The sequence below is a fragment of the Meles meles genome, chromosome 18 (assembly GCF_922984935.1).
Source record: "Meles meles chromosome 18, mMelMel3.1 paternal haplotype, whole genome shotgun sequence".
Lineage (NCBI taxonomy): Eukaryota > Metazoa > Chordata > Mammalia > Carnivora > Mustelidae > Meles > Meles meles.
Genome location: NC_060083.1, coordinates 12,825,066 through 12,846,103, shown reverse-complemented (window position 1 = coordinate 12,846,103; position 21,038 = coordinate 12,825,066). Strand labels below are relative to the sequence as shown.

Below are 21,038 nucleotides of genomic sequence, written 5' to 3'. Positions count from 1 at the left end.
CCCTGAGGCTGAAGGGGTGTGAATGGAGGATGGGGGGGATGTGACTCATAGTGGCCTCCACAGAGCCCCAAGGAGGGACACCAGCATGGCAGCTGGCAGCCTCGAAGGGCATTCGGCTCCTGCTGTCCCCTCGTGTGGCCCCTGGGGACACCGGCCTCTGTGCTCATCTAACTTCCTGCCTTTGCTTGCAGACGATCACTCCAGGATCCTGCTGAAATCTGAGAACAGCCACAGCAACTTGGACTATATCAACGCCAGCCCCATCGTGAGTACCTTCCTGGGCCCCCCTGCCTGTCCTCAGTCGTGAGCCCCCGTTGTGTCAGCCAGGCAACTAGTCAACTAGGTGATTAGTCTTGACCGGGTGACCTGTCTCAACTGGTGACTAGGGAACTAGGTAGTCTCAGCCAGGCACTGGGCTCAACCAAATGACTCGTGAACCAGGTAATTAGTATTTGACAGGCAACTAGACTCCACCTGGCAGTTAATCCTAACCAGGTGAGTCCTCTCAACCAGCCGGCCTGGGCTGAGTCCTCCCCAGGCAAGAGCAGTCCTGGGTACCCTGGATTGGGGGCCCAGCAAGAGCGGCCGCTGGTTTTCTGATGGGAACCTATGGCTTTCAGGAAAATCTGGGGCGTTCCTCCTTTCTAGACCCACTTGTTCACTGTGTGTTCAGGGGGAGCAGAAACGGGCCCCAGCCCTCCCCTCATGGAAAAGTTGGCGGCACCGAGGCAGACGTGCACAGGCTGGTCCCTGCAGCTGTTTCCAGGTGCACCTCCCCTAAGACAAGCAGTGAGCGGTGCGCGGGGCGGTGCGTCCCGAGGCCAGGTGTCCTGCGAACAGAACCCCTGGGGACCCCCGTGACCCAGGGCACCCCAGCTCCCAGAGGATCCCCTGCAGCCCACGCCAGCATGAGCCCCACGGGAGAGCGGCGGGAAGGGAGGTTGGGGCAGCCAGAGGGTGACGGTCAGAGACCAGCCTGCACGGTGCTCAGCCTGGCTTCTCAAGGTGAAGTCCGAGTGATCATAAGTGGGAGGCCGGGGAAACACGCCTCCGTGGTGTGAGTATTAGGCAGCATGGCTTATCGTGGGGATTGGGAGCGAGCAGGGATTTCCAGGGGACAGTTGGTGTGTCCCCTCCCTGCCCCTCCCCCCATAAATGGCAGCGTCAAAGCTGGTCACCAGGGAGGCGTCAGGACTTCTCAGTGAAGCCTCAGATTGCATTCCAGGGAGCAGTGCACATAGCGTCCCAGCTCGGGGGGCTTGCCGGTGACCTGCAGGTGGCTGAGGGAGGCGGTAAGCTTGTCTGTGTTTGGGACACACCCCGCAGCATCCTGACAAAAACTTGCATTCCGGGGAGCAGTGCACATAGCGTCCCAGCTCAGGGGGCTTGCTGGTGACCTGTGGGTGGCTGAGGGAGGCGGTGAGCTCGTCTGTGTTCGGGACACACCCCGCAGCGTCCTGACAAAAACTTGCGTTCCAGCAGCAGCAGGCTTTCCTTGAGGACGTTCACCCTCTGATTTCAGAACATTCTAGTAGTTACTGGTTGCAGGTGTCTCCGGGGCGCCCGGCGTATAAGCATACTCCTAGGAGCCCAGGGTGCCATGGGTCTGAGCCCGTCCCGTGGCCCTCACGGTGCAAAGCAGGGGCACAGGGTAGCGTCCTCACCGCGAGAAAGCAGGTTACGGGCTGGTCTGCTGTTCCGTCTATACCCGAGCCCAGACCTCGGCTCCTGCGGTTGCTGGTAAGGAGTGACTGTTTCCCCCAGTGCAGGGAGACCACAAGGACTGGCCCCACCCGTGTCTTCAAGGTTCTCATCCTGAGCCAGTCTCTCAAAAAATGCCGCACTGGGCTCAGTAGTTTCTGTCAATGCTGATTCAGAACCAAGCCAAAGCCTCATGGGTGTGCAGCCTCTCCTGTGGGTGGAGCGGGGTTTCTGGGAGGGAGGCCGTGGTGAGGGCCTGGACGTGGTCCCCCACGGCAGGCCACGGTGCCGGCAGCGCAGAACTTCCTGGAGCGCCATGTCCCCCTGCTGGGCTCCTCGTCCTGGGCATAAACCATGTGACTGGGCCAGGAAGAGGACTGAGCTGTTACTTTCAAGCTAAATGGTGAGCGTTCAGAGTTGGGGCGCATCCAGCCTCCCCCGACTGCCCCGCCTATTTGACGGGTTCCAATGGCCCACCGTCCCACTGTCCGGTGATCCCCAGTTGAAGAGAAGTGTCAATGCAGAAGCTGTGTTCTCCTTGGACACGGCTGGTGCTCCCACGGGGCCCAAGCTGCTCCCACACCCCTCACCTCCATTGCAGGAAACAAGGGACTACACCCCCGACCCTGACCCCACGGGGCCATGGCACGGGTTGTGAGGCGATGCCAGGAGAAAGAGGGGATTTAAGCCATATTTTATGTTTCCCCTTCATTTCACACCAGAATTCTTTTTCCTCATTTGGGTCGTAAGAATGAACCGTGGTACCTTTCTGAAATGACTGAGGGACGGTGACAATGAGCTTCCCAGCTGCACTTGAACGGAAAGCTCAGTTGCAGCCCAAGGAGACCCTGGCTGTGCAGAATGAAACTATGATGATTACATCCATCATGTTTGTCCTTAGTCCTCACTGAATCCCGGGGAAGTCATTCACGCGCCAGCCACGTGCAGTCTTGGCTTTGAGAGCAGGGGTTGTGGAAGTAAATGGGAATTCCGTGCTCCTGCCCAGCGCATGTGGGGGGCATATGGTGGGGGGTGCGTGGGGGGGTGCATGTGGGGGTGCCGGCTCTTCCCGAAGATGCGGACTGAGGCAGGTCATTAACACGCCTGCCATGCCGTGTGCTCGAAACGCCACATACATCGTGACCAGGGATGGGTCTGAAAGTCCCCCCGACTCGAAAATAAACTTATTCTTCCTTCCGCTGTGTACGGAGGGAGAAAAAGTTGTTGAACGTTTTAATCCAGAACACATTTAACTAATGTGAGGGGCGTACCTGGACCCCTCAGGAAAGGGTGACCGGTGTGGTGTCGTGAATATCATAGAAACAGGCCAAATATGGGAGCCGACTCTCTGGTTCTCAGAAAACACTTACACGCAAGCACCTCTGTGTGTATGTTATCTTTTATAATTTACTTGAATCCCAACTCAGAAGAAAAAAGTATGAAAACAGCTTCGGCTCCTAAATCAGCCTCTCTCACATCAACTACAGAAGCGACCGTTTCTCAGTGAATTCCCCTACAAAGACTGGGTGTCTAGAAAATTGACTTGAAAACTCTGGCTTCATCCTCACTTGTTTTGAAGAAAATGGTCTGTGAAGTGTGCTCTAAAGTTTAGAAAAAACAGATGCAGGGGCAGTCAGATAGGAATAGAGAAGGAAGACGTGCGTGTTTACTCTCTGAGAGCCCGGAGTGAGAGGCCTGGCCCCGCACTGCTCCCTGGGTTGTGGTCAAGATGAGGGTCGTGCTGGACAGAGCTGGCTGACCCCGCAGGACACAGCAGCGGGCAGCCCGCCGGCTTCTCCCCCAAGCTCTTAATGGCTTTGGGACATGGGTCCCTGGACTTGGCATGCTGGATGATTGAGGTTAAAAGTCTGTTTTGTTCGTACTATTGAGGACACTGTTGCCAAGTTTGTAACGCAGGTTAGAGTTTCTGAAAGCCACTTGCACCCCTTTACTAACTGGCATTGCACAGCCTAGAGCAGTTGGCTGGGACTGCATTGCAGGGCCTGTGCATTCAGAAATTCATGGGAACACACCTCTCCGTACCCTGCCAGGAGCATGGACAGTGGAATCAACAGTCTGTGAGAGCAAAATGGTGGTGTGAGTCATACTTGGGAACCGGCACCCCATGGCCCACGCCTGCTATGCAGTCACTGGGCTTAAGTCCTGTTTGATTTTGGGGGCCCTGCAGTCCACGGGGAAGGCCACCTGAGGGCGTGATGTGAACTGCATGGGCTTTGACTGATAGCCTCAAGGTTACTGGCAACACACGCCCACGGCGCGCACAGGGGAGTCCGCACCATATGCACGTGGCTTCCCAGAGCCGACGGGCCACGGGGTCATGTGTGCAGCCTCCCCTCCACCCGCCCCACCTCACGGACCCTGACCGCGGGGCCCAGACACAGCCGCTGATTTCCTCCCCCATCCCAGAGCGGACATGTGTGAACATACGTGCGCACGAGTGAAGTGCTCTCTGCCAAGAACAGGGGAGCTCCTCCTGCCTTGGAAATCTTAAATATAAGCTTCTGTTCACTTAGTCAAGTATTTGTTTTATTCTCTTTGGGTTAAAGATTGCACAAACCCATGAGAAGTCCTTCTGTTGCCCGATACTTGCTGCACATACAAAGCACTTCTGTCCAGATTAGTTTCTGTTCAACAGAATGTACGCAGAATGAAATAATCCTAATTGTCTATGAATTATTGTTAAACGGTTGCATGACACATTCCGCCACTCTGTGATCGTTATGCTGTCTACTGTCTGCCAAGTGGCAGCCGCGTGGCCGTGGCCGAGGGCCTGGGAGACCGGTGGGCCTTGTCCACGCCCTCCCCTGCCATGGCGGACCACGGACACCAACCTCAGTGAGTCGCCTTGTTTACCCTCCTGAAGCCCTCCTCAGGTTTTGACTGTTAATCAGAGATTTCTCAGTTTGAAAGCAACTAAGGTGCTAGTTTGAACACACTGATGATTTTTAAATGTGGTGCTCTCTAAATTGCTTTGGGCAAAAACCCACATTTGAAAAGGAGGTGGGGTTTTACTTCTCACGCAAAATTGTTTGCTGGAAAGAGACAGGGTTTTTGTACATAGCTGTTGCCTCCAACAAATGCGTGTTCTGAAAACGAGGCCCAGTCTTAATCGGGACCCACAGACCAGAGGCAGAAAAAGCATTTTCCTGCCCCACCCCCACTGGCGTCCCACAGCTGTTCTGTGGGACTGACCTGCATCCGATCTTCCAGGAGCCTCGTAATTACAAGGTGGGCCCCGCACCCGTTTGTGCTGACGGCCGTCATCTCTGCGAGGACGCCCCAGATGCAGAGATGGCGCCTCCCGCGGCAACTTCAACCCCAGCGCTGGGCCGGGTCTCACCATGGCTGTGGGGTAGACAGCCGACACCCCCGTGGGCTGCCACACAACCATGTGTGTTGAAAACGCCTCCTTTTTTCATTGTATTGGGAAATGTCTTCTTAACAGGTTTCTTTAAACACAGAGGATTTTAAATCTCTCCTCAAACCTTGGTATCAGGAGAGTAAATTTTAGCTCCAGATGGGAGAAAATCAGGGACGGACAGGGGAGCGGAAGCCTGGCGCCGAGGTGAGGCTTCAGCTCAAGGCCCAGTCCACCCCCCGTGGTGCCGTCCATCCAGGGTGCACAGTGGGCCGGGAAGACCCGGGAGGGAAGGGGCTGTCCATTTGATGACCCTCAGATTGCATTTCCCCCACTTTCCTTTTCCAGGCTTTGTTCCTTGGGTCACTTTCTCCCTGCATTCTCCTGCTTAGACGTCTTTGAATTAAATGTCATAACAAAGGTATTTTAAACCAGACTCCCTCTGTCTCGACCAGCAGGCTGTGCTTGGATAGACCACCCAGCCAGAACGCCCACCGCGGCGTCTTCTGCTGTTTGTCTGTCTTCAGCCCCGTGCCTGGCTCTGTAGGACTGGAATGGGAAACGAGCAGCCAGAAGGCTGGGCTCATCTCCAGGGGAGGTCTTGCACCCCACGCTCACAGACCCCCAGCCTGATCAGGGTGCCGGCACCCCTTTCTGGGTAATGGGGACCAGCATCCGTGTGAGAAGAGCTAACTTTTCGTGGGAGGCAGGATGCACTCCTCCATTCATTCTTCTGGGACCCTGAAGGGGGTCTCATGGGTCTGACCCCCGGCTTCACCTCTCCCAATTCCTACCCCTGCAATTCCTACAGGGGCGTGTTGGCCACACCCCTGCACGTGGCCTGGGGTACAGGTGCGGGCAGCTTACATGGCAGGTGGCCGGGGCCAAGGCTCCTGGCTGAGGTGGGGGCCATGCATGCTGGTCCGTGGCTGGGCGGGTCTAGAACACCCGCATCCCTGCACACACCGCCACGTGGGCGCCCCACCTGTCTTCGCCCGGGCCACGGGGCTCTGCTGAGGTCCAAGCATTGTCGCAATCAGAAGGGACAGCAAGGAAGCCCGGCCTGCTCTTCTCACTCTGCGACCCCAGGGCCAGCATCTGGCCCGGGACATGCCACCTTCACCTCCTTAGCCGTGTTCTCTTTCCTGGTTGTTTTCTAGGTTTTTGGCTCATCTTTGTTCCTCTAATCTTGTCTCTGCAGATGGATCACCACCTTGGGAATCCTGCCTACATTGCCACCCAGGGACCGCTGCCTGCCACCGTGACCAACTTCTGGCAGGTGAGTCTGCAGGGAGTCAGAACTCTTCTGACGACGAGACCTTGACAGACGGGCCGCGAGTAATGGCTTGGACCTGATTCAGTAAATGTAAACTTGTTTCTAGGCGGCACTCATCAATGTTACTTGATTTATGCGGGTCCTTTAATGGTTTCTATTATTAATCTTCTGTTTTTCAAAACTCGAGAGATTGAATACTTTAAAGATCCTTACTTTTCTACACACTTTAAAATTTTATTTCATGAAATAGTAGGAAATGGAATTAATAAGTATTTAAATTACTGCATTCTGTCCAAATGTGTCCTTGTCCATGGTTCTCTTCTCTGAAGGTAAACAGTGGTGTCAGATTATAGCTCCTCTTCTTTGTAGACCCTCTTTCACTCATTTAAGGGCCAGGCTAGTCTGTTCCATCCAGCAGAGTCCTGAACACCCAGACGGAGGCTCAGCCGCTGAGAGCCAGCATGAGCACAGGCCCCAGAGAGCAGACAGGAGACTGAGGGGCCTCCCCTTTTTCCCCCACGTCCTGCTCCAGCTTCTGCCATGCCACAGAGCTAAGGGGGAAGGGGCTTTGCAAGGTGGCACGGTCAAACCAACTCCCCTGTGCATCAAGCACGCTGCTGTCCCCAGCCCTGGTGGGGGCATCCAGCCGCCCAGCCGAACCCGTGGAGGACAGAGGTGAGAGGGCGAGCAGACAGAGTGCCTGGGAGGATGGCAAGCCCCCACCCCGGCAGCATGGCCATGCACTCAGATGGGGTTACCTCGGACCCCAGCTGGTGAAGCTGGCGTCCAAAGTGGCAGTTCTAAGAGTAAAGGCCTCCTTGGGCTGACAGGTTCCATGCTTCTGTTCCCCAGAGTCTCTTGTTCTGCTCCCCACTGTGCTGTGGGCCCTCTGCAGCCTCCCCACCTGCAGCAGGGCACGTGCCCAGCGTGGGGGGCTCTGGAGGACTTGGAGGAGGGTCCCGCATGCACCCCTGCCTTCTCAGTGTGTTGATCCTGGGTGCCATAGCTTACCACAGACGTCACCTGGAACCAAGATCAGAGCATGTCCATGCAGCCCCGGGCTCTGCCTCGCAGCCTTTATGCTGCTGAAGAAAATAAACCAACGGAGCCTCAGGGTTCTGTTGTCCAAACCTGTAACTGCGGCGCAGAGCCACTAAACTCACGTTAGGATGGTGGGAGGACCAGTGGGTCCCGAGCCACGAGACGCTGACGTTCTCCCACGTCATACCCAGAGAGGCCATGTGGCCTGCATGGGGTGCCTCCCTGCTTGGAGCTCAGCACCCATGGGCCACCTGGTCCTGGGACACCAGCTCCAGAGGGACGTTCGTGCAGAGGCTCAGCTGAGACTCATGGGAGCCCACAGATTATGGCTCTGCTCATAGAACATCACTGATGTGCCGCTGCCATCCCATTCCAGCTGCCTCCCCGGCTTCTGATGCTCAGGAGGAGGGACAGAGAACATTCCAAGTTGTGCGCCGGGAGGAGGGAGTCCTCAACCTTGACCCATCATCCGATTCTAACAACGGTTAGGTGCCGGCAATTGCTTCCCACATGCGAGGCTTCTGGAAGGCACAAGGACACTTCCCAGCGGTAACAGCTGGTCACATCCACAGCCACTTACCGTGGACCAGGTCCCGTCCAGAGGGTTGTGTGTGTGTTAAAACAATCTTTGCTGTCGGAAGACGAAGAGGCCTCCGCTTTGCCCAGGTCACATGAGCGTGAGCGCTGGGATGTTTTTCTTGCCCCGTGTTCCAGATGGAGGTAGTTGTCAGAGTGACCCACGTCATGTCACCAGGGCCTGCAGGGCGTGGGTCACTCTCCAAAGTGTCTGGAGGTCTGACATTCAGGAACAGAAGAAGCCATCATAAATGAAGCAACGTGAGAAACATGACCATGGGCGGGATCGCAGCCTTAGTCATGCTGCTCAGAACATGCCAGTGTCCATCTGAATGGTAGCAGGTGTCCCAGGACAAGAAGACTCTGCAGGTGACCAGCTCACACTCCAGGATTATTACACACAACAGCACACCGAAGCCGCTGAGAAGTCTATCATAAAGAAACTGGTTCGACTCCAGACACCCTGAGGCTAGATGCCATGGTCTCGAGGAAGGTGGGGGCACGGCTTCTCCAAGGCTGCCGTGACTTAACAAAGTAGCGCATACAAGCCCTGACACCAGGTGTGGGCAGGACTGGTTCCAACCGGAGCCTCTGTGGGGGGACCTGCTCGTGTCTCTGTCTCCCGCTTCTGGAGTAGCCAGCATGGCTGGGGTTCTGGCCATGGACACATTGCACCCCCCTGCCTCCATCCACGGGGTGACCCCCCACAGGATATCTGTGTTTCTGCCTCAAATTCTGCTCCTCTTCCAAGGTCGCTGGTCATTAGACTAAGGGTCCATTCTGGCCAGTGTACATCGTGCTGAACACACCTGCAGAGGCCTTATTTCCAAAGAAGGTCATGTCCGCAGGTTCCAGGTGTGTGTGACCTATGGGGGACACTATTCCGTGCATTACTAAGAGAAGAGCACTGGCTGAGACCAAACACTTTGCTGCTGAGACAGACACGTGGCCACTGCGGGAATCCAGAGAGAGGCTGCTGGGCGGCGGGGGCAGGGGAGGTCGTCAGCGAGGGGGCCCAAGCCAGGCCCAGCATGTCCAGAATGTGCAAGTCCCCAGGACTGCTCAGTTAACTTGCAGGGGGTAGCGGACAGTCCCACAGCCTGTGACAGCCCACAGACACCGGGAAGCTTGGGCGTTGATGAGCCATGTGGGGAGGGGAACGTCGGGACTGGAGGGCAGAGGAGAAGGAGGAGGCGGGAGAAGCCAGCCATCTGTTGGTTCGAGCGCTGAGGCAGGAACACACGTCCTGATCCGGGAGGGTGTCCGCCACTGTGTGGTGTGGCCTGCGTGGTTCCTTTGAGAGAAAGACACGCACACATATGCACGGGCGGCTCTGGAGTCCAAGGGAGTGGAAGGAAAGGAGCAGGAAGAGAGGGAAAACCCACTGCGGACTCACTATGTGCCCGACCCTGGGCGGCGCTGCGGGCAACCACCTTCGCCAAGGCCCCTGATGACCGAGGGTGAACCTGAGTTCCCAGGGCCCCGGTAGGAGGGCTGCAGGGAGTCCAATCCAGGGAGACAGGAAGCAGAGGGTGGGCGCCAGGGGAGCGGGATGGAGCTGGTATTTAACGGGGACAGTTTGCGTTCAGGAAGACGGAACGTTCTGGGATGAGTGGTGGCAACGAGAGTACTTAACGCTGCTTAAGTCTGCTTGTAAAAACGACAGAGAAGGTGCATCCTAGGTTTATTTGACTGCAGTGGGAGAAGATCGTGGTCCCTGTTCTACCAGAAGGCTGGAGCCCGGGGCCCCTAACGACTTCACCGAGTCCGCACAGCCAGCTGGAGGCTGGGCACAATGCAGACCCAGATCTCCAGAACTCAGGCTTTTTGCTGCCCATACTCGGCAGGGAAGACGGCGCCATGCTGGGGGAGGCGCTGCTCCCAGGCGCGTCCCCTCCCGGAAACACAAGGCAGGCAGCCTCCCCGCAGAGACGGTGGGCGTTCTCATAGTTAACACATTGCTGCCAACGAAGGTGCTGCGTCACTGGCTCTCGAGGTCCAGAGCATGTCAGAGCTGCAGGCAGTGAGCTCTGGCCCCCCAAGGCATCCTGGAGCCCGGAGCCCGTGGGCTGAGCTCCATGCCAGACATCTCCAGAGGAGCGTGAGGACAGCTTTCACCCAGAAGAGACATCTCTGTGGGACGGGGATGTGGGCAGCCGGGGCAGCAGGAGGAGGGGGCCATCCTGGGGGACTTGGCCAGTTGCCATTCTTGCCACGGGTACCCCCTCTTCCCATGGCCACAGTGTAGCTCCCAGCAGACCTGCACACACTCTCTCTCTCCCCACCCAGGCCCGAGGGAATCCTGATATGAGGAGGCAGGTGACTGTCCTCACTCCTCTCGTATTATAGGGGAAGCTGCCCAAACCAGGTCCTTTCCACAGTGGCCGCGTTGATGCGTCACCACCAGAAAGTCAGGCCACCCCGTTCACCGAGCTCAGATATGAGAGGACGACTTGCAGATGGGAGTGGTAGAGCAGGGCACCGGCAGCCTCCCGGCCCAGGACCTGCGACATTCTCCACAGGTTGCAGACTGGTTGTCATCCCCGTTCACCATGGGGCGGCTCAGCCAAGAGGACACCGGCCCATCCCGCCAAACAGATGAGCTCTTTCAGGTGGAACCAGCAGCCAGCAAGTGGGGATGGGGCCCAGAGTCTGCAGCCCAGGTCAGAGGGCCGCCCCATAGAGGGGGTCCCGCTGGTGCACGGTGGACACAAACACAGACACGGTTAGCAACGTGTCACCGAGAAGAAAGCCCTCCCTTTGAGTCCTGTCCCCCACTTTCCAAAGGTCCTCCATTATGAAGCCTTCACCGGGGGCACGCTCTCTTTCCCAAGAGGGATGGGCTGGGTTTAAATAGAGGGTTATATTTATCGCAGTTCTTGCCATGATCCCATGGGAGAGCCCAAGAAGGCAAAGGTTCCCTGTCCTGAGCACTTTCCGCTGGGGGTTGTGGGGAGGAGGTGAGAAGGGGACCTGGGAGGAAGAGTCAAACAAAGCCCAAGCGAGCAGCATGCATACGGCAGGTCCCCAGGGCCCAGACACGGCCAGGGACCGAGTCCATGCATCTGTCCTGCCCTGGAGGCCCTGGGCCTGTGCCTGGTGGAGAGCAGAGGGAGGGAGGAGGCTGGTGCCTGGGCAGTCCACTCCGGCCACACACGGCCCTGTCAGAGGCATCACCGTCAAAGCCTGCAGGAGCGGAGCCAGTGTCCAGAGAAGCCCCAGCCTGGTCCCCAGGGCCAGCCCCAGCCTCCCCCAGATCCAGGGTCCCCGTGGCCTCCTCGTCCCTCTTCCTCAGGGGACCACATCACACCAGGGCTCAGGTCAGAAGTCGGACTCCTAGCCGTCCTCAGAGGCCCCACCTGAGAGTCTGAGCTTGTCCCCAAAGCCCCATCGCTGTGTGATGCTCCTGATGCATTGTCATTGGTCTTCCCCCTGGACACCCTCTAGGTCATGTGTGAAGGGGTCTCCTGCTTCTGGGGCAGCGAGGAGTTGTGGAAGCGGACATTGGCTCCAGAGCCCCGTTAGCTTAGGGACTGGCTGGTTTTCAAGCACATTGTTGGGTTAAATTAAAGGAAATACAGGAACTGAGGAGAGTTCATTTCTTGGGAAAACCCCTTCAGTCCCATGCCAGGGACATGCCAGGATGTTTTACCGCAGATAAATCGTCTCACCGGACTCCCTACACACAAGTTCATCACCTCCCCTCAACGTAGGGCTTGAAACCCCTGATCTGCCAAGCACTTGCGACTCTGCATAGGGAACGCACAGCGGAGAGCCCTGAGTCCTCTCATCAGCCTTCGCATTTGGGCGGGCCTCGGTGAAAGACAGATATCCTGAGTGTCGTCTTCTCTCCTTTAAAAAAAAAAAAAGAGATTTATTTATTTGAGAGAGAACAAGATAGCATGAACGGGAAAGAAGCGGAGGGAGAGCGAGAAGCAGGCTCCCCATGGAGCAAAGAGCACTATGGACACAGGGCTCCATCCCAGGAACCTGAGATCACGACTGAGCCGAAGGCAGACGCTTCACCAACAGAGTCCCCCAGGCACCCCCAGAGCCACCTGAGTTCCTTTTTCAGCTGGTATTCCAGATCACAGCTGAAAACATCCTGGCTGTTCTGCTTTTAAGTGTGTTCCTGGTTCCCTGTCCCCTCCCTCTGTCCCCTCCCTCACCTACCTCCACCCTGCTTTTCTCCCTCCTCCAGGGAGCGTTCTAGATGTCCAAACACTGTGATGAGAACCTGTAGGGACTGCACAGGACTGGATGACGCAGACGTGGCAGGAAGCGTGTGCCCTGGCTCTGGGAACCCCTGCGTGACCAGGGTTCGCATCCAGCAGCCTCCAGCTAAGTGAGCCGTGCTATCTTCCGTAGAGAATGTGTACCCCGTTCCAGGGACACGACAAGGATTTCTTACTGAGATGCCTTCTTTACGCCTGGTAGGAGGGAATTTCAGAGGTCAAGACTGCCGTGTACAGCCTGTGGGATGGCGGCCATATGACCGGCTGGGGCGCAGGATGTCGGCACCGAACATCACACCGCCAGCGTGGACGGTGTCTTTATCACTGAGGGAGGCCCATGCGGATGTGCTTGTGCGCCAAATAGCAGGTTGGGTGGGTGCGTTCTGAGCTGTGCGCGGAAGACACGACAGAGGTTTCCCCGCCTGTCCTCAAAGTGGCTTGATGCAGAGCCCGTGACCACAGGAAGCCTGCTGCAGTGCTCAGACCTGGCGTTCGGGGAGGCCGAGGGCGGGTTGGGGGTCTCGACTGCAGAAAGTGTCCCAGACTCTTGTTTTTCCCTTGTGGATGTGTTTCAGACCACGGTAGAGCCAACAGACACCAGTGAGCCCTTAAGGACGAAAACGCAAGTGTTACTAAACCTTATTAACTGACTCCTAAAATGTGAGTCAACTTCATCTTGGCCAGACTTCAGATATCTCTGTTCAAGCTGTAAAAGTAAGTCCAGCACAGAAATGAGCTGCACGGTTAGGCCCGTGGGGGCTACAGCGCCCACGAGAAGAGCTGTCTGCCTCATGTGCCCATGGCTCCAACACCCGTGCACATGGTTCCCATGCTAAGAAAATGAAAAACAAAAAAGCCTTTCTGGCATTGAGCAGGTCCCGGGAAACCTCCTTCCAGGCCTGCCTTTGACAGGATTTTCTTTATTTCCTTTTACAGAAATATTCAAGGGGTCTCTTCTAAACACACGTGTTGTTTTTAGCCAAGCACTCACTAGAACCAGGCATGGTCCTGGCTGCCGGGGAGAGTGGAAATTGTGCCCAGACAAGCCTCTGGTCTTCTCAGAGATGCTGGGCCAGTGGGAGAAAGGCATGAGTACAGAACAAGGATATCAAAGGTAGAAAGGGACACATCACAAGAGATCTAAGTACAGAGAGCAGTTTTATGCCTTGAGGGAGCGGGTGCCTGGCAGAACACGTGACCTGGGCTCCCTGCGATTTTGGATGGGTCAGCTTTCCTTTCATCAGGTCTCTGTGGGGCTTTCAAAGAGTTTGGTTTGCTGAATAGTTAGTTTTCAAGATGGACTTTGAATGAAGAGACATGGCGGTTTCTTTCCATCTGCTTTAACTAGGCTCGTCTGTGCCCCTGGAACTGCAGGCATGCTCAACTGCTGCATCATCCCGGAGAAGAAGCCTGGGGCGGGCTCCTAGGGACTGGCGGCCAGTGGTGGCACAGGACATTGGGACTGCTCCCAACTCTGCAGTGCACGATTGCCGAAGAAGAGGCCAGCAGGGACCAGATACACCAGAGGCTGCCATGGCCACTGCCTTGGTGCGTGAAGCCATGCCATGGAGGCATCCCAGGTCTTAGCAGTGGCCCTGGGGCATCCGAGCAGAGGCTCTCCAGCAAGCGGGACCCGGTTCCTCCGAGCACGGCCCCGTTTATACTCTAGAATCATTCCTGAAGGCTCGTGTTCCATCCACGTTGGTGGCCTCATCTGGATCCAGGGTCAGAAGCAGCTGTTTCCCATTTGGGAAATGTCACCAGATGGAGGGAGCTGCGGGCAGGAGGGCAGACCCCCGAAATGCAGTTGCTTGTAAATATTTCTGTGAAGTCCCCGTAACCCACCACAGGCAAAGCATGCTCGTCCGGGCTCTGCAATTCACCAGGCTGACACGCTCCCCGGCACCGCCTCTGCGTGGCCCACAGAACCAGCGGTCTCAGTCTCAGTGACGACACTACAGGGTTAACACGCAGGCCCACAGCCACCAGACTGGGAGCTGGAGAGGAAGCCCTGTGGAGGGCCCAGTGTCTGCCCTCCACCATGTTTGGATGTGTGTCCATCCATTCGCTGTGGCTCGTAACATGGCTACTGTGAATTGTGTTCGTGGCCTAGTGTGGCCATATTCCGTGGAGGTAAATGAAACCCCAGCCATGGCTCTCTGTAAGCAGAGTCTGCTTCCCATAGGACGGCAGCTTCACAAAGCAAAAACGGTTTTCTCGTCATGCAGAAAAATGACAACGACCAAAAAACAGTCGTGCCATCCAGTTTCCATCTGCACTGCATGTGGGAGCAGACGTGCCCCCAGTGGCACTGCTGGGGACAGTGTCAGAGGCCACGCTGCCTGTCCGTACCGTGTGGTAGAAGGTTCCCTCCAAAGGTCCAAAGCTGGGAGGCCAGACGGCTGAACGTGGGTCTCGAGACATTTTAAAAGGTGTGGAATGAGCCACTTGTGGTGTGTTTTTCATATTTTATGGAGCGTGGAAGCTACGGGGTGTATTCAGGGGCAGGAAGCCAGCCACAGAGGAGGCGCGGCCAAAGAGAGGGCAGTGCTCGAGCATGAGCCCCCATGGCCCATGTCAAGGAGCGCAGGGATTGCATGCGTCACGCAGGACCCAGTAGTCACGAGGTGGCCGTGGCCTGTCTCTGTCTCTGTCTGCATGGTGTGGGAGAGCAGCTGCGTGGTCATCGTGATGCTGACGCCCCTCTCGGAGAATGGCGTCCGGCAGTGCTACCATTCCTGGCCCGACAAAGACTCCAACCTCTACCACGTCTACCAGGTACTCCCGCAGAGGACAGGAGCAGGTGGGCAAGCAGGCGTCCCCAGGGTCCCACAGTCCATGGACCCCCAGACCCTCCAAACAGCCGTGCTATGGCGCCCCGGGCTCTGGCATAAATTCTAAAGCTTTAGGGTTCCAAATCCAGACAGAAGGAACCAAAAAACATTTATGTCCCAAGGAGGCCCATGGAGCCAGGCCCCGAGCAATAGACGCTCCTGGGCCTGTTGTAGGAAGAGCCTGCCTGCACGGTGGCCTCCTGCGGCGTTCAAGGCTGTGGAAGCACAGATTCGAGCCTCCTTCCCTTGCCGGACACTCTGTCCACGTCAACGATGAACTGTGCCGACTTGGGCAGCTCAACATGAACCCGCATGAGCGCATGAGCACATTATGTTTAATGTTCTGCATTAAACATCAGTCAGAATGCAGAGTCCCGTGGGGGTAGGGGTGTGAAGACCAGCCCTAGCTCAGAGTCCTGGCTTTTAGGCCACTGAGCATGCCCTTGACCCCGAGAAGCGCCCAGCCCCGCTGTCTGCATAAACCCCTTGGTCTCCTCTCCACCTCGAGGTGATAACCACCTGCAGTGAGATTTAAGGTACAGTGGAACCCACTGGTGTTTCTGTTCCAAAGCATAGTTTTTTTGCAGGTTTAGATGGCTTAGAGATACAAAGGATGAAAGCTAGAATCACTTTGGATTGTAACATAATTTTCTAACAATTTGGCTAATGGACCTGGGTGATATTAAGAACCCACAGTTATCGTTTGCATAAACGCAGTTAAAACTGAGAAGGTAGGAGGGGCCGTCCAGCCACTGCTGACCCGTGTGTGGTCCGGGTAATGTTCGCCCTTCGCTGCTCAGAATGCCATGGTGCTCAGACAATGCTTTACCTTCCCAATGCCCCCCCTCCCCGTCCTCCTGTACAGGTGAATCTTGTCTCCAAGCACATCTGGTGTGAGGATTTCCTCATCAGGAGCTTCTACCTGAAGATCCTTCAAAGCAACGAGATGCGCACAATGACCCAGTTCCACTTCCTGAGCTGGAATGACCAGGGAGTGCCTTCCTCCGTGAGGTCCCTCCTGGATTTCTGCAGGTATGACAAACAGCCCTGCAAGCAGGGTAACATGATTGGAGTGCAGGCGTGAGAGGAGGGAGCGCGGTCCAACACCAGGTTTCCTGTGTCTAAGGGGTCATTTGCTGTACAACGCACCATCTGTCTGCACTTATAGATCATAAACATACAGTCGACCCCTGAACAGCACGGGCTTGGGGCACCAGCCCCCTGACATCGTGGAAAATACACGTTTAACTTTTGGCTCCCCCAAAACATAACTATAATAAGCCTCTGTTGACTAGAAGCCTCACCAGTGGCACAAGAAGCCAGTCGGCACATCCTGGTTGCTGGGTGTACTGGGCCCTGCGGTCCTGCAGTACAGTACGCCGGAGGAAAGAAACCATCATGAAGAAAATCACAAGGAAGAGAAAATACATTTTCAGTGCTGACCTGTATTTATCGAGGGAAAAAAAAAAATTCGGGTGTGAGCGGACCAGCACAGCTCAGAGCCGCGCTGTTCCAGGGTCAGCGATATCTTCCGTATGACACAAAGGAGGGGGAGGGGAAGGGGTTTCGATGATGGTACATAGTACCCGCAAGGTGTTTTCTGGTTTTACAGGAGTTAAAACGGGGGGATGTAGCCATGTTAGAATTGTGGAAATGCGGTCCTTGTTTCTGATAAGATTCTCCAAGTGCTGGAGTCCTGAAGTTCCTGCTTCGCAGGATATTGATGAGGAAAAGGCAGGGTTTTAGTTTGGATAATCTCTGGTCGGACAGGATAATGAGATGTAACAGGCGCGGGCCCAGATCTGGCCTGGGGGGCCTTAGACCTTGGGGGAGAGCACAGATGGAATTAGTGCATGACTGTGTGTTCTAGTGCAGTTTGGAAGCCAACAGTCTGGAAACATCCAGTCTTTGATCACGCCCCACCAGCCAGCTGCCCAGGGGGCTGTCTGGCGCTAGAGGGTGGTTACTGAGCTGTTGACATGAATGCCAGACTCCATCTTTCAGGAAGCTATTGACAAGGCAAAAAAGGGGGGAATTCAGAATGGAAGCTTGGCTTGTCCATTGGACTAGTTGGTAATGGGGGCCAGCACTAGCTGTTGCCTATAGAGGTCAAGAATGAGCAGCCACCCAGCGAGGCAGGTGCTGAGCAGCACGGTGCCCGAGCTCTTGGCTCTGCAGACCCCTCTCACGCTTAACCAGTGGGAAACCTGCCTCATTGCAAAAGCAGGCAGACATCCAGAACAACGAACTAGGAAATAAAGTGCACCTTAGTCCAGCGTGGTTCCCCACCCCAGAGGGATTGATATCCAAGCAGTTACCACCCTTGAGTCACGTGGCCATGTCACGTGAGACAGTGGGGTTTCAGGCTGATCATTCTTTCTAAACGTGGGCTACCTAAGAATCTGACCTAGAGTGCATTTCCTGAGATAGCGTCTTGGGAAGGAGTCATTACTGGCCAAAGGACGTGGCTACAAAGAGAGACCAGCTTCGTCTTTATGCTCACCCAGTGTTCGCACATGTATGCTATGGGTGGACATGGAAATCCATATCCCTATATGGAATGGAACAATACACGACCAGCCCTCAGTGCGTACAACCTGCTCCAAGAAACACGGATGCCCCAAGTTCCCCCTCCCCGGAAGCTTGGGAAATAAGGCTCCGGGAGGTTTTTGTTCAGGTGAAATGTGCCAGTCTATTAGAATCAAAAGCTTTGCGGGCTTGCCTGACTCGGCACCGCCCAGTATTCCAGACCAGCCTGCCTGTCATGGACTCTCTGGATGGTGGGCAGCAGCCACCGCATTCTCAGAGGCATCGTGCTCAGGCACGGATTGCCGCTTTGGGGTTTTCTGGGTAGAAGAACCTCCCAAAAGTCAGCAATCAGAAAGGGGCATTGGCTTCCGGAGACACTGGTCACCTTATGCGGGGTCCCCCCGCCAACCCCATCCCCGACCATGCACCCCGCCTTCCCCTGCTCTGGCCAGGGTGCGTCAGGCACTGAGATGTGTGATTACACAGTTCAGGAGCCCAGAGGGAGCACATTTCCACTTTAAAGGGAAGCCGCTGAAGCCAAGAGATAATCAGCATCACATGTGAGGGTTTTGCTTCTTTTTTTTTAATTTTTAATTTATTTATTTGACAGAGAGAGATCACAAGTAGGCAGAGAGGCAGGCAGAGAGAGAGGTGGAAGCAGGCTCCCCGCTGAGCAGAGAGCCTGATGCGGGGCTCGATCCCAGGACCCTGAGACCATGACCTGAGCTGAAGGCAGAGGCTTTAACCCACTGAGCCACCCAGGCACCCGAGGGCTTTGCTTTTAAAAATTCTCTCTCTCGGGGCGCCTGGGTGGCTCAGTGGGTTAAGCCGCTGCCTTCGGCTCAGGTCATGATCTCAGGGTCCTGGGATCGAGTCCCACATCGGGCTCTCTGCTCGGCAGCGAGCCTGCTTCCCTCTCTCTCTCTCTGCCTGCCTCTCTGTCTGCTTGTGGTCTCTCTCTGTCAAATAAATAAATAAAATCTTTAAAAAAAATTATCTCTCTCTCCCTCTGTGTCTCTGAGTCTCTCCCTTCTTGCTGTACGCAACGGCACTCACAACGCTGACCCCTGTAGAAATGGACAGACCCTTACTTTGCCAGCTCGTGAGTGGTGGCCAGTGTTATTTTTGTGATGTTGCAGCTGAGCCCAGTTGCATAGTCACAAAAGTGATCATTGGAAGCTGTGACTCTGCTGCAAGGCAGTGTGGGAAGCCCCTTTTCTGAGCCTCTAATGACCTCTGACCATGGCTAGCTGTTGGTTGCATGATGGTTCCTTCTCAGGGACCTAAGGGGTTGGTTTGTATTGCTAATCATTCTTTCTCAGTGAATTCCTCCTGCTGAAATATATATAATATCCATTTTTCCGAACGTTTGCAACCTTTCGCCGACTGCTGATTTGTTCTAATCGAGTCAAACAAGACAGCTGTGTATCACTTATCTGCATGAACACCCTGCGCCTCTGTCTGGAGTCGACCAGGTGAATGCTTCTGTTGACTGTGTGATGCTGTTACTTTCCTATTTGTGATGTCTTACGTTGTAACGATACAAGCTTCCGATTCTTTGTAAATAAAACTCTCCACCGGGCAGCAAGCTGTATGCACGCTGGACTCCTAGCTGTTCGTAAATATGTTAAGCCAGGGCGGGGTCAGCGTGGAGGGTTAAACCGCAGTGAGCCCTCCCTGGGTCCAGCCGAGGTGGCCTGTCACCGCCCACCAGAGAAAGCAGCTCTCTATTCTGTCACATAAGAGCAGGGACCACAGGGGCACTTACTAGAGAACACCGTCCTCTCTAAGAGCAGTTATCCTCAAAGCACTTTGCCAGAAATGGGGCTGACCAGCTATAAACGGGATGTTGATGCTCTCCTAGCCCCTTATGGTGACTGTTTTCTGAAACCGGTACAGTCTAAACAAGGGAATCTGGGGGCTCGTTCTTTCTTTCTTTCTTTCTTTCTTTCTTTCTTTCTTTCTTTCTTTCTTTCTTTCTTTCTTTCTTTTTAATGTACTAGTTCCATGCTCGGCCCCATCAGAAAAAATGCCCCAAACCTGGAGACTGAGCCATGTGTGAGCAGGCAAACGTTGGGTAGAGTCGTTTTAAACCCAGCCTGGACTGCCAAGTAGGAAACGGCCAGAATGTTCGCATCGAAAAGATCCAGTGACCAAGAGATTTCTAGTAAAACCTTGTGTTTGAAACTAAAAGGCCTGTAGGAATGAACCTTCCACAGATCGAGTCTGAGCCTGGGCTTGCTTGATTGGCACGTGCACGCACCGTGTGTGCATACACACGCAGGCAAACGCCAGGTCCGCGGCCATGCGCACAGCCTGGGTGGGGGCCAGCGGGCCTCTCGTTGCTCACGTCTGGGGTTCATCCTGTGGGTTTGGCGTCCATTTCGTCAGACCTAAAGCTCATGTTGCCTTTACAACCTGAGTTAAGAATGGGAGTTTGAAGATTTTTTTCCCTAATTTTTAAGTAATCTGTACACCTCACCTGGGGATCGAACTCATGACCCTGAGAGTCGCACACTCCACCAACTGAGCTGGCCAGGTGACCCAAAGAGTAGGAGGCTTTAGAAGGAGAAATTAAGAGATTTATTTTCCAATCCATTTGATTCACAAAGGTCCAAGAATCTTCTGGGCATCCTGGCCCGCCGCTGATTTTAATGAGTGCACTCGTACCTTCTTCACCTTCCCGCTAAACTCTTACACTGCAATGACCTCACAAGTGAGAAAAAGCTCCAGCAGAAATAGCGATGTGGTCACAGGGATCCTCAGCAATTGTTCCTCCACATTTCTGGGTCTTCTCATTTTTAAGATGGTTTTGGGTGGTCTGCACGTTCCACACAGTGCGGGAGGCAGCCCTGATCAAGGGCTACCCCAGTGGCTTCCGGCATGGCCCATCTTTGGGGTGCATTGCACCCAGGTACCCCTTTGTTTTTGGGGGGCCGTGTGGACCTCACTCTGTTCAGCCCGTACAGGAACTAGGAGCAGCCAGCTCTGCTCTGGGGGTGGACGTGGAAACACGTGCTGGGTGCCTGGGCGGTCTGCCAGCTCCCTACTGCACACAACCCCCACCTCCCGACCCCTCAGTTCTGGGATTTCAGGACGAGGCCACCAATTGAGAGAATATGAGCTTCCAGCTGACCCCATGCTGGGCAGCAAGCCTTTACAAAGAACGGTGACGTTTTCCCATGTCTGGTGCAAGGAAAAAGATTTTTTTTTTTCTGCACTGTCATTTGTTTTCAATTTTGCTTCATGTCATACACTGTAGAAATTCATAGGGAGTATTTTAGAACACAGCCCCGCACACGTTATTCCACTGACTTTTTTCTCTGCAGAAATATTTTATTGAGAATTCCGAAGCACTTCGTAAACACGCTTAGTTGTTTCATGCTTCACTGACTTCCGACAAACTTGGAGTTCATACAGTGCGTTTGAAATCGGTGCTTTGCTTTGATTTAGGGCTCGGTGACAAA

General features: G+C 55.0%; 1 protein-coding gene across 1 annotated transcript in view; it reads left to right on the top strand.

The window, feature by feature from the left end:
- The window catches only part of LOC123929990 (receptor-type tyrosine-protein phosphatase N2-like), a 68,057-nt gene that overhangs the window by 24,130 nt on the left and 22,889 nt on the right, over positions 1-21,038 (top strand). Inside the window, exons 6-9 of the mRNA XM_045986226.1 lie at positions 192-265; positions 6,282-6,359; positions 14,867-14,986; positions 15,908-16,074. Coding sequence (XP_045842182.1) covers positions 192-265; positions 6,282-6,359; positions 14,867-14,986; positions 15,908-16,074 — 439 coding nt within the window. The remainder of the gene's footprint in view (positions 1-191; positions 266-6,281; positions 6,360-14,866; positions 14,987-15,907; positions 16,075-21,038) is intronic.